Source organism: Nematostella vectensis, chromosome 3 (genome assembly GCF_932526225.1).
Source record: "Nematostella vectensis chromosome 3, jaNemVect1.1, whole genome shotgun sequence".
In the NCBI taxonomy this organism is placed as follows: Eukaryota; Metazoa; Cnidaria; class Anthozoa; order Actiniaria; family Edwardsiidae; genus Nematostella; species Nematostella vectensis.
In genome coordinates, this window is record NC_064036.1 from 1,788,808 (window position 1) to 1,802,196 (window position 13,389).

Genomic DNA, 13,389 nt, shown 5'->3' on the forward strand with positions numbered 1-13,389 from the left:
CACGAGAGAATATTTATATCTGCACATACCCGTCAGTAAATCATCTATATATAGCGAATGGAATATAGGCAAGAACAGATATGAAAAAAATATATATAAGGCCATAAAAATACTGATTAGAAAAAAAAAAAGGTAGAGCCGATTGCCCGAGGATCGAACCTTTATAGATCAGATGAAACGAGAGCAAAACATAGACCATACTTCCAGGCATACGCTGAAACGCCGTATGGCAGCTGAAGCTTTACGGCTAGGCTGAAGATTTCGGCCCCAGCACCGCTAATCCAGCGAACTGTACAACACAAAGGAACCTGAGGTACCCGCGCATTAATGGGGAGGCAATAACCAGGATTCCAGGCCTGTCTTTATCGGTTACGCACAGCTCGCTGAGATGTAGACTGAAAAATATCGGGGTCTTTTTCACGCTTGTGTCTCTTGGGAATTAGCGTGTTGCTATAGAAGTGTGCTAAATTCGTCATCATGCACACTGTGATGTGACTTTTGTTCTCGTGTGCTAAGTCGCGCACGTGCATATCTTTTATGCCGAGAAACAAGAAAAGTAAACTGAAATTTGATGGAATTTTTGCGATGGTTCTTGTGCTTTTCTTAAACAAAAGTTGGAATAATTAGGCGTTCACATTCTTGGCAAAATTCTTGACATGGCAAATGCCATAATCACGCTCAGAAATTGGTATTACTACGATTCATGGAGAACCGGGGGAAATGAATTTGAAAAATAAATAAAACAATATACAAATATGCATAGAATTCCTTAGAATCCAGATTTTTTACCACAACTCACTCATGCTCGAAACACTGTTGGTCTCAGGAGTATTCCCTTTTATTTATTGATCGCGATGGCTGCAGTATCGATGTTGTTAACAGTTTGAGTGCTAGTATCTGTACTAGGGTGGGGAGAAGTTACCCTGCTAGCTAGTAAAAAAAGCTTTCTTCCAGTCTGTTTCTATCAGTTCACTTATCCGTGAAATTAAATAAATAATGATTAAACACAATATCACAAGCTCTACTGTTTTTGTTATTATTATTTTTTTGCAATCAGTGTAAAAAAATATTTACATCTTTATCACTTTCTACAGTAGCCTTGGTCTGCTCGCCTGAGCCCATCGTCTAAAGCTCAGCGGTCTCCCCTTTGAACGTTAGGATCTCGGCAAAATGGCGGCCAAAATGCATGTGCCCTGATAAGCCATATAAAAGGTCATATTTGTAGAATATTCCGGCTATATCTTCAATTATCCCAAGGTAATTACTTCTTTAACGCCATGATCTATTGTTGTATTCATTTTGCTGGGTTCACGCTCCGTTTCTAAGCCTGTATAATGTTTATTGACCAAGCTAGTTCGGCAGAATTTGTTTGCATTTTCCTTGTATTTAACTTACTGGCTCGTTCTATAGAAATCGAGGTGTGGAGTCTCATTGTAACTCTTTGTGGACGGGTATTCTGCAGTTGCTCCGCTAGTTCTACTCATCGATCCCCATGAAATGATCCTTGCTGCATAAAGCATCCAAATAATAGATTTTCTGCTTTTTCAAAAGAAATTGATGGAGTTAAGGGTGTTGGGAGATTTCTCGTTACTTGGCGATTCGGTTGTTAGGCGCGAGCACGATCATCTGGGAACTTCACACTTTTAGGCGGGTAAATCAATTGGCGGAGAACAATTTACGTACAGGCAACATTCCTAGCTTCGAAAACAAACGCCGAAACTTGCGAGAAAAACGTAATAAAATAACAAACTTACTGTAAAACAAAAAAGGCGAGCATAATTTTTCACCTAGGGCACCTACTTAGCGACCTGAAGTGCTGGTTTGAGCAAGAAAAGAGTTGTTTCAATGCATATTTCATGTTAAAAAGCGAAAGAATATTTAAATTTTGATAACTAAATTCTTTCACAACCTTCGCATTTGTAACCAGGCTTTATCGAAATACTTAATTGCGCATGCGTGGATAATTCTACTTCCGGTTTGTGTTTCCAACTCTATAATCTTTGAGAAGAATGGACTGTTGCAATTTTTTTTAGGCAAAGAATATTCACCTAGTTGCTGTCTACAAAACTACTTATCGATTTTTATTTTATTTTAAAAGTTAAAGAGATTATTAAGATAAGAGTGGAAAAATAAAAATTTAAATTGTGTGAAAATTTTATTATTTGAAAGAATAAAAAATGCATACGTAACTTTGAACTTTACTAACATAGATATTCAGGCTTTATAAGTAGTCATTTATTTATGATTAAAAATTTATTTTTTGGAGAGGGTTTGACTACAGTATGACTCTGTCCAGATAGATATTGCAGTTCCTTTGATGCGGAAAAGTCACAATTATTGTCACTCATCTGGAAGGCAATGTAATTATACAGTCAGTCAAACAGTCTGCATGCATTTTTATAAGTTGCCCTGCTTAATTTTTGTCCGTACAATAAGTTACTTGTTTTCATATTTCTTTTGTCACATAAGCAAAATGGATTTAATATTAACGTTGAGACTGGCAAGAATGAAATGAAAATATACAGATAACAAAAATCAGATGAGGCTTGAAAGAACACAGAACATAAGCCAAGAAATTCTTTAAAATCGATGTTACAAAAAATATAAAAATCATAATGCATGTATTAGAATAGCTAGCATTATGTTACTCATGTTTGATAAATTAGGGAGGCTGGTTGAAATCAAGTTATTTTAGTTTTTTGGTAAGTGTTAGAGCAAAGATAGACCACTGCAGTATTCAGGGAGAAACAGTGAGAAAAAAACATTGAAGGACGCATTTGGGTTGCAGACCTTGCTGTGCCTGTGTGCTTCTGTGAAAGCCATCTTTTGATAAATGTTTTTGTATCTCAGCTTTTTGAAGTTTTGTTCTTTTTAAAATTACTTTAGCTTTATTTTAATTTCTTGATAGACCCTGTGAATAAGTCTATCCCTTTTCGAATTGTCCTTGCTGGTTTCATTATGTTTGCATAATCGCTGTTTTCAGAACCTGGTAGATTTATTTAAGTTGGAGTTTCAGTTTCACAGTTACTGTACATGTAGTTTGGGTTAGGCATGCTTTTTGCTGTGCAGAGAGTCTGCCAGAACCAGTTAGCTTTTTATTTTTCTAACTGCTCTGTGTTGTACTTTAGATGGGTGAACATACTTATTGACATGACATAAAAAAGTATGGACAGTACTGATGTTTTCACATACCTTCAAGGCCCTCCACCAATCACCATTATAAGTAGAATACTCAACAATTATCGTGAATTAGTGCTATGTATAAAAGCAAACATGTACTGGCCTCATTTTAAAGTTCCGACTTCAGCTTGATATACTTCTCATGTCTTTATTTCAAGTACAGTATTAAAGTACAAAAAGTTGACAATAAACCATTTACATGTGTATGGAACTTTCTAGATCAAGGTAGCATGATTAACAATTTCTTCTTCTGTGTAAGCAATAAATATATTTCCAATTTAAAGCAATTACTAAACTAAGGATTCAGCTGCAAATGAATTATTTTTAATCAGAAATCTTTTTTTCCTAGATGGAAACTGGAGAGAGTACAGTTGTGTTCTTCTATGATGCTATATCACCTGAGGACAGCAATGTTGTTTCACAGTCCCTTGAAGTCATTGAGGAGGGAAGGCCCCAGTCAGCAGCTTTGACGACTCTGAATCTGTCAGATCTTCTGGAAGCTGCTTGTGTGTCTGCAACTTCTAATAGCACAGCTCAAACCACAGATACACAGACCATAGTTACAGAGGCACACTCTTTCACAAAAGGTTTTCAGGATGATCACCATACCGATGACCACCTTTACTCGACAAGACAAACAGCAGATGCTGAAGAAGACCTTTCAATTATGAACTGCAGCGTTGAAGGAGCAGCTGATGAGGATAAAGATGATACTGATGATGAAGATAATTCGATTATAGACTGCAATGGAGAAGATGATGACGATGATAGCGTTGCACCCATGTCAGATTCTCACCTTCCAATCATGGGTCTTGTGCAGGTGTCCTCGCACAGCCCTGGCTTTCTCAAGACAGGTGGGGTCTACAAGTGCCCCCTTTGTGTTACAGTGTGTGAGAATGAGCTTATTCTTCAAGAGCACATTAAGATGCACAAGAGGAAAAACAAGCACTACTGTAATTATTGTGCTGAAGTGTTTGCTGCCAAAGCTAGACTACAAGAGCATGTCAAAAGCATGCACCCATACACTTGTATACAATGCCAGGTGACATTCAGCACTGAATTAGAGTATACAGTACACAAGAATGATTGTAATTCGCATTACAGTTGTGATGAGTGTGGAAAGGTTTATAAAACCGCAAAACTGCTTAGAAACCACGCTAAAATTCACAATAAACAGCGTTTTCCATGCCCACAATGCGATAAGGTGTTCAGTTCAAAGGGATTCTTAGCCAAGCATGAGGTCATTCACTCAGATCAAAGACCACATGTTTGTATGGAATGCGGTAAGAACTTTAAAATGGCCTGTCAGTTGGCCATGCATTCAAAGAAACATACAAATGCTGATCACATCCACGAGTGTTCCACATGTCAGAAAACCTTCGAAGGCAAATTGTCACTTATTAGCCATATAAAGTCAGAACATCCTGAGTTCTCATCTGCCCCAGAGCCAGTAGACGGTACTGTGGGTCACTCATGCCCCACATGTGATCGGGTCTTCCAGACAAATGCTAACCTTGAGCGGCACCAAGCCAGCCATTCTGAGGAGAGACCATACACATGCAGCCAATGTGACAAAGCGTTCAAAGCCCCCCACTACCTGGCACTCCACATGAAGTCTCACTCTATGGCAAATGTTACATTCGTGTGTTCTGTCTGCGACAAGGAGTTCCGCTCAAAGACGGCCCTTATTAACCACCAAGTGAAGCACCTTGATGAGAGACCATTCACGTGTAGTGAGTGCGGACAGGCCTTTAAGAGGTTCAATGATATGAATATTCACCTGAAAACCCACACCTCGGGGGATGCATTCAAATGCAACACGTGTGATAAAAGATTTTGTAGCGCTGTTAACCTTAACCGCCACATGTTGTGTCATAACCAAGAAAGACCCTACGCTTGTGATGACTGCGACAGAGCCTTTAAAAGACCGAGAGACTTAGAGACCCATTCAAAAGCACAACACGCCAATGTGGACAAAATGACTCATTCTGCCAATGAAGATACGCCACGTTCAAACGCAGAAATACCCGCCCCTTCACCTGCTAAGAAGCCAAGGAAAGCGCACACGAAGCCCAAAATAGAAGTGTTCAAGTGTACCATGTGTGGTAGTGTTTCACAATCGGCCGCGTCTCTTTGCAGACATCTGAAATCCCACCCTGGGGATCCCATCTATGAGTGTACTCACTGTGATAGGAAGTTCGCTCACGAGTTTTTGCTGACCCGGCACCAGTTGAACCATTCCGCCAATAAGCCACTCCGTTGTGATCGATGTTCTAAGGTCTTTGAAACCATTGAGCAGCTTCAAGAACACAGGACAACTCACCGCTCTCTGAAACAAAATGTTTGCCCCCACTGCGGTAAAGGATTCCTTACCTATTCCAAGATGATGAGACATGTCGTGGTCCACTCTGACTTAAGGCCACATAAATGCCCTCAGTGCAGTGCAGCATTCAAGATAAAAGATCAGTTGGCGCGTCACGCTAAAGTTCACACCCGCGAGAAACAGACATTCACTTGTGAGGAATGTGATAAAGTGTTTGAAATGGCTTGTGGCTATCGTACCCATATGAGGTTCCATTCCAACACAATGACGAAATCCTTGAAGTGTAGTCACTGTGATGAAATGTTTCCTACACGTGCAAATCTTATTGCACACCACAAAGAGGTCCAGGCCAAGGGCAATTTCAAGTGTGAACAATGCGATAAGAGTTTATTATCTCAGTATTACTTGAAAAGGCATTTATTGACCCATACCAGATCGCCTTCTTGCGCCTCGTGCAAGGAGACTTTCGATTCCAAAGAGAATTTGGATGCGCATGTGAACGCAGGATGCCCTAAAAAGAAACCACAAGAAACTTACACTTGTGAAGTTTGCGATAAAGGTTTCTCTAGAGTGAGTAGCTATAAGACGCACTTTAGGTATCATTCCAAAGACACCTTGACATTTAAGTGTAGCCATTGCAACGAAACATTCTCAAATCGTCAAAGTCTAATTGAGCACCATAGGGAGGTAACAGCGGAAGGCGATTTCAAGTGTGACGTCTGCGAAAAATGTTTCATCACGAAGGCCCATTTGAAAACGCATAAAGTGGTACACACAAGGCAACCGCGTTGTTCCAGTTGCAAAGAGACTTTCGATTCCAAGGAGAACCTGAAACAACACTCTAGTGCTGGATGCCCTGAAAAGAGTTCACAGGAGAAAGAGGCGTACACTTGTCAAGTTTGCGATAAAGTGTTCTCTAGGGTGAGTAGCTATAAGACGCACTTTAGGTATCATTCCAAAAACTCCTTGACATTCAAGTGTAGTCATTGCAACGAAACATTCTCAAATCGTCAAAGTCTAATTAAGCACCAGAGGGAGGTAACAGCGGAAGGTGATTTCAAGTGTGACGTCTGCGAAAAATGTTTCATCACGAAGGCCCATTTGAAAACGCATAAAGTGGTACACACAAGGCAACCGCGTTGTTCCAGTTGCAAAGAGACTTTCGATTCCAAGGAGAACCTGAAACAACACTCTAGTGCTGGATGCCCTGAAAAGAGTTCACAGAAGGAAGAGGCGTACACTTGTCAAGTTTGCGATAAAGTGTTCTCTAGAGTGAGTAGCTATAAGACGCACGTTCGGTTTCATTCCAAGGACACAACTGGCTGGAAGTGCCATCACTGCGATGAATTCTTCTCGACACATGTGTATCTTGTCGAGCACCAAGAGAGTGTTTTGGGCGAGAGAGAGTTCACCTGCGAAGTTTGCGACAAGAGTTTACTCACTCGAGCCCATCTAAAGAGACACACGATGAACCATAAAAAGTCGCCCTCTTGCAGCTCATGCAAAGAGACCTTTTGCTCGGAAGGAGAGCTAAAAGAGCATTTGAGTAACAGATGTGAAAGCCTTAAGTGCAAGATCTGTGATAAGTCGTTCTCTCACATTGGCGCTCTCAAAGCCCATGCAAAGACACACGGCAAGAGTGTAGGAGAAAATACAGTTTGTGTCACGTGTAGTCAAGTGTTCTCATCTCTCCAAGAGTATCAGGAACACGCGAGATCTCATCAGACACAGTCTTCATTTGAGTGCACTGAATGTGGCAAGTTATTCTCCCGGAACAAGGCACTGAAGAGACACCGTCTTGTGCACACCTCTGGAAGCAAATTCTCGTGCGCCATTTGTAACAAAGCATTCAAAACTAAGCACCACATGGAAAGGCATTCCAAGATCCATAGTCGCGACATTGAAGGTATCGCTTGTCCCAGATGCGAAAAGTCTTTCCGGTCCGAGGCACAGCTGAAAAGGCATTTATCAGAGCATAAGGATTATGGAAGCAAGTCGCGCCCAAGATCGCCAAGGAAGATTGGACAGACCGGATCCGTGGCACGTGACAAAAGAGCCGCGAATCCAGTCTCCTCAAGGTCACGTTTACCTGTAGAATCACAAAAGAGCTTGGAACCGAAGTCACGTGTCACAACTGACGTCAAGTCGATTGCTCAAGCCACATTAAGGTCACGTGGTAGCGCGTCATGTGGTACCAGCAATTTAACGCAAGGGAAGTTCCGGTGTGACGGGTGTAGGAAGACGTTTTCCTCATCAAGGGATCTGCGCATCCACAGACGAGAACACGCAAAATAGTGAGTGGGAGTTAGATGAGTGTTATCCTAACTATGGTGTGGTGAATGGATTATAAGTAAAGATTGGCGTGATGATTGCACCTCCCGCATACCTATGCGCAATAAGTACATTCTTTTTAGAAAGTAAGATCAGGGACTCCCCTGCTCCCCAGTATTCCATAGTATTTAAAGAATACCTAAATCTGATTTGAAATATGTAGATAAAGACTTTCAGAGAAGCCTTGTGTATTGGGTACGATTCTTAATCTCTTAAAAAGTTTTCCTTATTCTCACAAAGATGGGATGTTGTTTTAATTGGCTTATTCCAAAGGCAGTCTCCTGGAATATGTACTGTTTCTGGCCATCGGTGGAATTAATGTCGTTTTACGTATTATCTGATTTTGATTGGGATTGGGATTTTACTGTTATTTTCAGTCATTATTCAATTAACTGTTTATGTATACTTTCTGCCTTAGAAGTGTTCGTTTTTGTTAACATTTTAATGTATTCATGATGTAAAAATTATTTAGCTTGTCGGTTTATTCTGTGATGGTTTTTGTACGCCTCCAATTTTAACACAGTTTTATCATCTGTAAATTTCACTTTGAATTTTTAACGGATAACACTCGTCTCATTGGTCAACACTTGAGAAGGCTCCCGACCGAGCAAAATCGATGCAAATTGTTAACAACTGTTGACCCAATCAGAGCGCGCAAAATGTAACCCGATAAGAATTCAAAGTCTTACGGGAGCTATAGGTGGTTTAGCAGTTGCCAAGAGCACACACATAGCTCAAACCGCGTATCATCGTTGTTATTATTATAATTATCCATCTTTAGAAAAAATGCTTTAAAGACTTTTATCATTCGACCGTCAGTCGAGAATCCTTATATTAATAAGATGCCTATTCTATCATTCGACCGTCAATCGAGAATCCTTATATTAATAAGATGCCTATTCTATCATTCGACCGTCAATCGAGAATCCTTATATTAATTAGATGCCTATCCTATTATTCGACCGTCAATCGAGAATCCTTATATTAATTAGATGCCTATTCTATCATTCGACCGTCAATCGAGAATCCTTATATTAATAAGATGCCTATTCAAGTTCAACAGGTAGACATTCGCCGAATAGTCATGCGTTCAACTTTTCCTCCCGCTGACAATCCATTCTACAAAAGCTTAGATTTTAAAGTTTAAAAACTTTCTTTAGAAGGCAATTACTGTTCTGTCGTGGTAGATTTCGAAACCCCTGCTTTCTGAGTCCGTATATAGTCGTATAGAAGCTGGATTTTAGAAGTACTCAGTGGAATTCGTGCCTTAGTAGGTGAAGTTTCTTGAAGAAAGAGAAGTGTTTAAAGGAATGTTCTCGACGTAAATCGCATAAATAATTGAGCGTTGTACCTCGTTCCATTGGGATTAATCACCGAAGTGTGATCAAAGATACGAACAATTCAGCATCACATGACGGTCCGAGTTTAGTATTTTATTGCCTTATTTGGGCAAACTTCCCTCCGTACACTCAAAGGGACCTTGTCCATAATTACCGGTCCTCCTGTGGTATTACCGTAATATGGACCCGCGGAATAAGCATCTGCAGTATCTTGTTTGCTATTGTATTAAAGGACTTTATTTTTGCAATTTTTAAAGATCCGTTTCATATTTTGCAGTACACCCTTGTTTGTATTAAGATTCTCATTTTATTCGCAGTAGAATAATAAATTCACTTCTCATTTTCGATATTTCTTAAACTTCTATTTAATCCACTCTTTTTATACTTAGCATCTGCGGGAAAAATAAAATCAATATCGGCTACTTGCTTTTCTCACAATATTCCCACATTTTACTATAAGCTCCGATAGTTCTTTGATATTCCAGAAGTCAAAACGCAATGATATGCATTATTTGTAAGTTTAATATGTTTGTCTTTTATTCACCTCCATATTTAGTCAAGACTTCTAACTTTCGAATGCTTGACGCGATAGCAGCACCCTAGCGACGTATTATTTATTTCAAGTAATTGTCTATTCCTGGGGATTATCATTAGAATTAGCATGACATCAGCTGGCTACACACACAATTCAATATTGTTGTCACGGCGCAACCCGCAACGAACTGTGTTGCCTATCTATCTAAAAACTGCGGCTTTTGGTTTATAAACCATGTAAGGATATAATTTCGTAATGAATTAAAGTCAAAGTATTGTATTTTTGTGCGTGAAGATTCTCGTATATTTTCAGCTAGCATTATTTATTGTTCATTAATAATAATTATGTCAGATCGTTAAGCAAGCCTCGCCATTCCGTGCGAGACAGTCACGTCTACGTCACGAATTGTTTTAAGTGAGAATTGGGGGTTTAGCAGTGCCGTCCTGGTCACGCAAAGCACTTTTAATTATTCACGCGCCATTGTGATCAATCACCCATGTGTGTCCACGACACGGCCATAAATACCACACCTGTGCTCTCGAGTCATCACTCCACGAGCTCCAAGTGACGCTGCATCAAGTCTCCGCGTAGAAGTAAACTGAACATTAAGAAAATATGGATGACGAAGTTGCTGCCCTCGTTGTCGATAATGGCTCCGGTATGTGCAAGGCCGGTTTCGCCGGAGACGATGCTCCCCGTGCCGTTTTCCCCTCCATCGTCGGCCGACCTCGCCACCAAGGCGTTATGGTCGGTATGGGCCAGAAAGACTCCTATGTCGGAGACGAGGCCCAGAGCAAGAGAGGTATTCTCACTCTGAAATACCCCATCGAACACGGGATCGTCACTAACTGGGACGATATGGAGAAGGTAATATAATTCTTCAAATAGTCCAGCCGATTTGTGCAGCGTTTCACGTACCAATCACTTTGGATAATTGTTCAATAGTGCGGCATTGCATATTCCGGGAATAACGAACTATATATGTTTTTTGCAGATCTGGCATCACACATTCTACAACGAGCTTCGCGTTGCTCCCGAAGAGCACCCTGTTCTCCTGACAGAAGCTCCCCTCAACCCCAAAGCCAACAGAGAAAAGATGACACAGGTAGGAACCCCGTTCTGGCCTTGCGTACCCTAAATAATCTCGTAGACATAATTTGCTAGTGTTTTCAACGTGTTAACAGATCTGCAATCGATACTTTTTTTACATGAGACACGCCTCCAAAATTATGTTTGTTGAATGGTGTAAAGTTTACTTATAAGCTTTAAGAAAATATATCTCAATTTCTCTTCCTGAAGATATTTTTCTACCATTTACCTATGCTGACATGCCCAATTGCATCAATTTTCAAACGGTTTAATCTTCATTGTATCGCATTATGTGGCTTTCTGCTTGCGAGTGTTGTCTGTAGTTTTATTTCGGAAATGCCGTATTCAAAATACATGGAAATGCACCCAGCAATTACAAGAACTCACATTGCTTCTCTGAACAATCTTAAAGTGGCCAGAAGTTTCGCTATGCGAACACAAGACAAATATTCATTTTGAAGATTTTTAAATGTGTTAAATTCGCTTGTTAACTTTTTGAAGGGCGTTGTTTTTATAGAAAATGTAAATTAAACTTCACATCGAAGTGCTAGGTTTTTGCCCTTATAAGGTAACGTTCGCTATGATTGGTCAGATAGCTCTTGATGGGCTTGTGATGCCGGTTGTAAAGTGCCACCCACCGGTTTTGCTTGAAGGCTTTTATACCACCCGGCGCGAAACGAAGAGCGATTAAATAATTTCTTTCCACCTATACTATCCCTTGTGATAAAAACAGTTATTTTATGTGATATGAGATGCACTTATAAGTCGATTTTTCAAGATTTATTTGTTGTTTTATCAGCGAAATTTTATGCGTTCTTTTTCATAGCAAATCGTATTCGTTTTATCTAAACACGACACTCGCTTAGGTAGACATATTCACTCCATTTCTCGAGCACATGCATTGATAGTCGGAAAATCACATAAGTCATTTCTCCGTACAGGAAAGACAAACGATATTTGAATATTCATTATTATGACTGTACTACAGTCATGCAATAACTAATGATCCAGCATAATTATTTCATGCATGAATTCAATTTCTTTTCGTTCACAAAAATGTTAAAGATAATCCGTCGTTACAAACGGATTGATTGCGTTTTTTTTTTCCTGTCATTGCATTAGAACACTTAGGCTATTACTTAATAAAAGCGAACATTTTTCTTCGAGGACATTGCAATATCTATGATATGTCATGATTAGTACTGATATCCGTCCGTTATTTGTTATTTACAAGATCCTACCTAAGAACAGATGTCTTCTCTATTCGTTTTAAAAAGGTTGAAAAATGCTTTAATCTTTTGCTAGATTTTTTACCAAAGCTCGATAGATTATCCAAATTTCCGTATTCCATCCATATTGCCAAATGTTTACTCAGTTTTATCTGTTCTCCATGTAGATCATGTTCGAGACCTTCAACAGCCCCGCCATGTACGTCGCTATCCAGGCCGTACTCTCCCTGTACGCTTCTGGCCGTACCACCGGTATTGTGATGGACTCTGGTGATGGTGTCACCCACACCGTGCCCATCTACGAGGGTTACGCTCTGCCCCACGCCATCGTCCGTCTGGATTTGGCTGGCCGTGACCTGACCGACTATTTGATGAAGATCCTGACAGAGCGTGGCTACTCTTTCACCACCACCGCTGAGCGTGAGATTGTCCGTGACATCAAGGAGAAGCTCTGCTACGTTGCTCTAGATTTCGAACAAGAAATGCAGACCGCTGCCTCAAGCTCCAGCCTTGAGAAGAGTTACGAGTTGCCTGATGGACAGGTCATCACCATTGGCAACGAGCGCTTCAGGTGCCCCGAGGCTATGTTCCAGCCTTCCTTCCTGGGTATGGAAGCCGCTGGTATCCATGAGACCACCTACAACTCCATCATGAAGTGCGACGTCGACATCCGTAAAGATTTGTATGCTAACACTGTCCTGTCTGGAGGCTCAACCATGTACCCAGGCATCGCCGACCGCATGCAAAAAGAAATTACTGCCCTCGCTCCCCCGACCATGAAAATCAAGATCATCGCTCCACCAGAGAGGAAATACTCCGTCTGGATCGGAGGCTCCATCCTCGCCTCCCTGTCCACCTTCCAACAGATGTGGATCTCCAAGCAGGAATACGACGAGTCTGGTCCTTCCATCGTCCACAGGAAGTGCTTCTAGGCTCAAAATTTTTCAATTTGGATTTGTCGAAATAGTCGCACAATTTGAGCTGAAGTGACAATTAACAATTTAATGTTCTTCATTTCAAATTTCCCCATTTCCCTTAGGGTTTTCCCGTTCTTAGTTACAACACAGTGTACTTTGAACCCGCAATGCACTTTGTGTTGCATTTTTATAGTTGAATAAAAAATGGAAAAACGTTTCTCCTGTTTTGTATGGCTTTCTTTCTCCTGGCCTAGTTGAGCTCGCGGGGAAGGGGGCTTCTTCGTAGGCGTAGATATCACTTCGAAATAGTCACTACAGCCTTTTTGACTACCGACGGGGAATGCTTACTCAATATAGCTACGCACCTGTGGCGAAATTGTTAACCCAATACTACCCTTATATATCAACAACTAAAGATTACGATATTTTAAAAAAGGGCTGCGCT

General features: G+C 40.6%; 2 protein-coding genes across 3 annotated transcripts in view; both read left to right on the top strand.

Moving 5' to 3' along the window:
• LOC116621122 (zinc finger protein 91) overlaps positions 1-9,988 on the top strand; it is an 11,016-nt gene extending 1,028 nt beyond the window's left edge. Inside the window, exons 1-2 of one of the 2 annotated variants that reach the window (XM_032387080.2) lie at positions 1,159-1,257; positions 3,530-9,988. In XM_032387080.2, coding sequence (XP_032242971.2) covers positions 3,530-7,798 — 4,269 coding nt within the window. In that variant the 5' untranslated portion in view covers positions 1,159-1,257 and the 3' untranslated portion in view covers positions 7,799-9,988. Of the gene's footprint in view, positions 1-1,158; positions 1,258-3,529 lie in introns of those variants that run through there. The other variant, XM_048724857.1, reaches the window with a different exon arrangement.
• On the top strand, positions 9,241-13,161 carry LOC5517034 (actin, cytoplasmic). The gene is made up of 3 exons (XM_001637026.3): positions 9,241-10,576; positions 10,704-10,814; positions 12,195-13,161. The coding sequence occupies exons 1-3, from the start codon at positions 10,325-10,327 to the stop codon at positions 12,957-12,959; spliced, it is 1,128 nt and encodes a 375-aa protein (XP_001637076.2). The 5' UTR covers positions 9,241-10,324; the 3' UTR covers positions 12,960-13,161.
• Positions 13,162-13,389: the final 228 nt, after the last annotated feature.

What these genes read in the sequence shown, in the direction of transcription:
- LOC5517034 (XM_001637026.3), top strand. Translation starts at nt 10,325, where the DNA reads ATGGATGACGAAGTTGCTGCCCTCGTTGTCGATAATGGCTCCGGTATG. An exon ending in ACTGGGACGATATGGAGAAG is followed by an intron (nt 10,577 to 10,703) that starts GTAATATAATTC and finishes TGTTTTTTGCAG; the next exon opens with ATCTGGCATCACACATTCTA. An exon ending in ACAGAGAAAAGATGACACAG is followed by an intron (nt 10,815 to 12,194) that starts GTAGGAACCCCG and finishes TTCTCCATGTAG; the next exon opens with ATCATGTTCGAGACCTTCAA.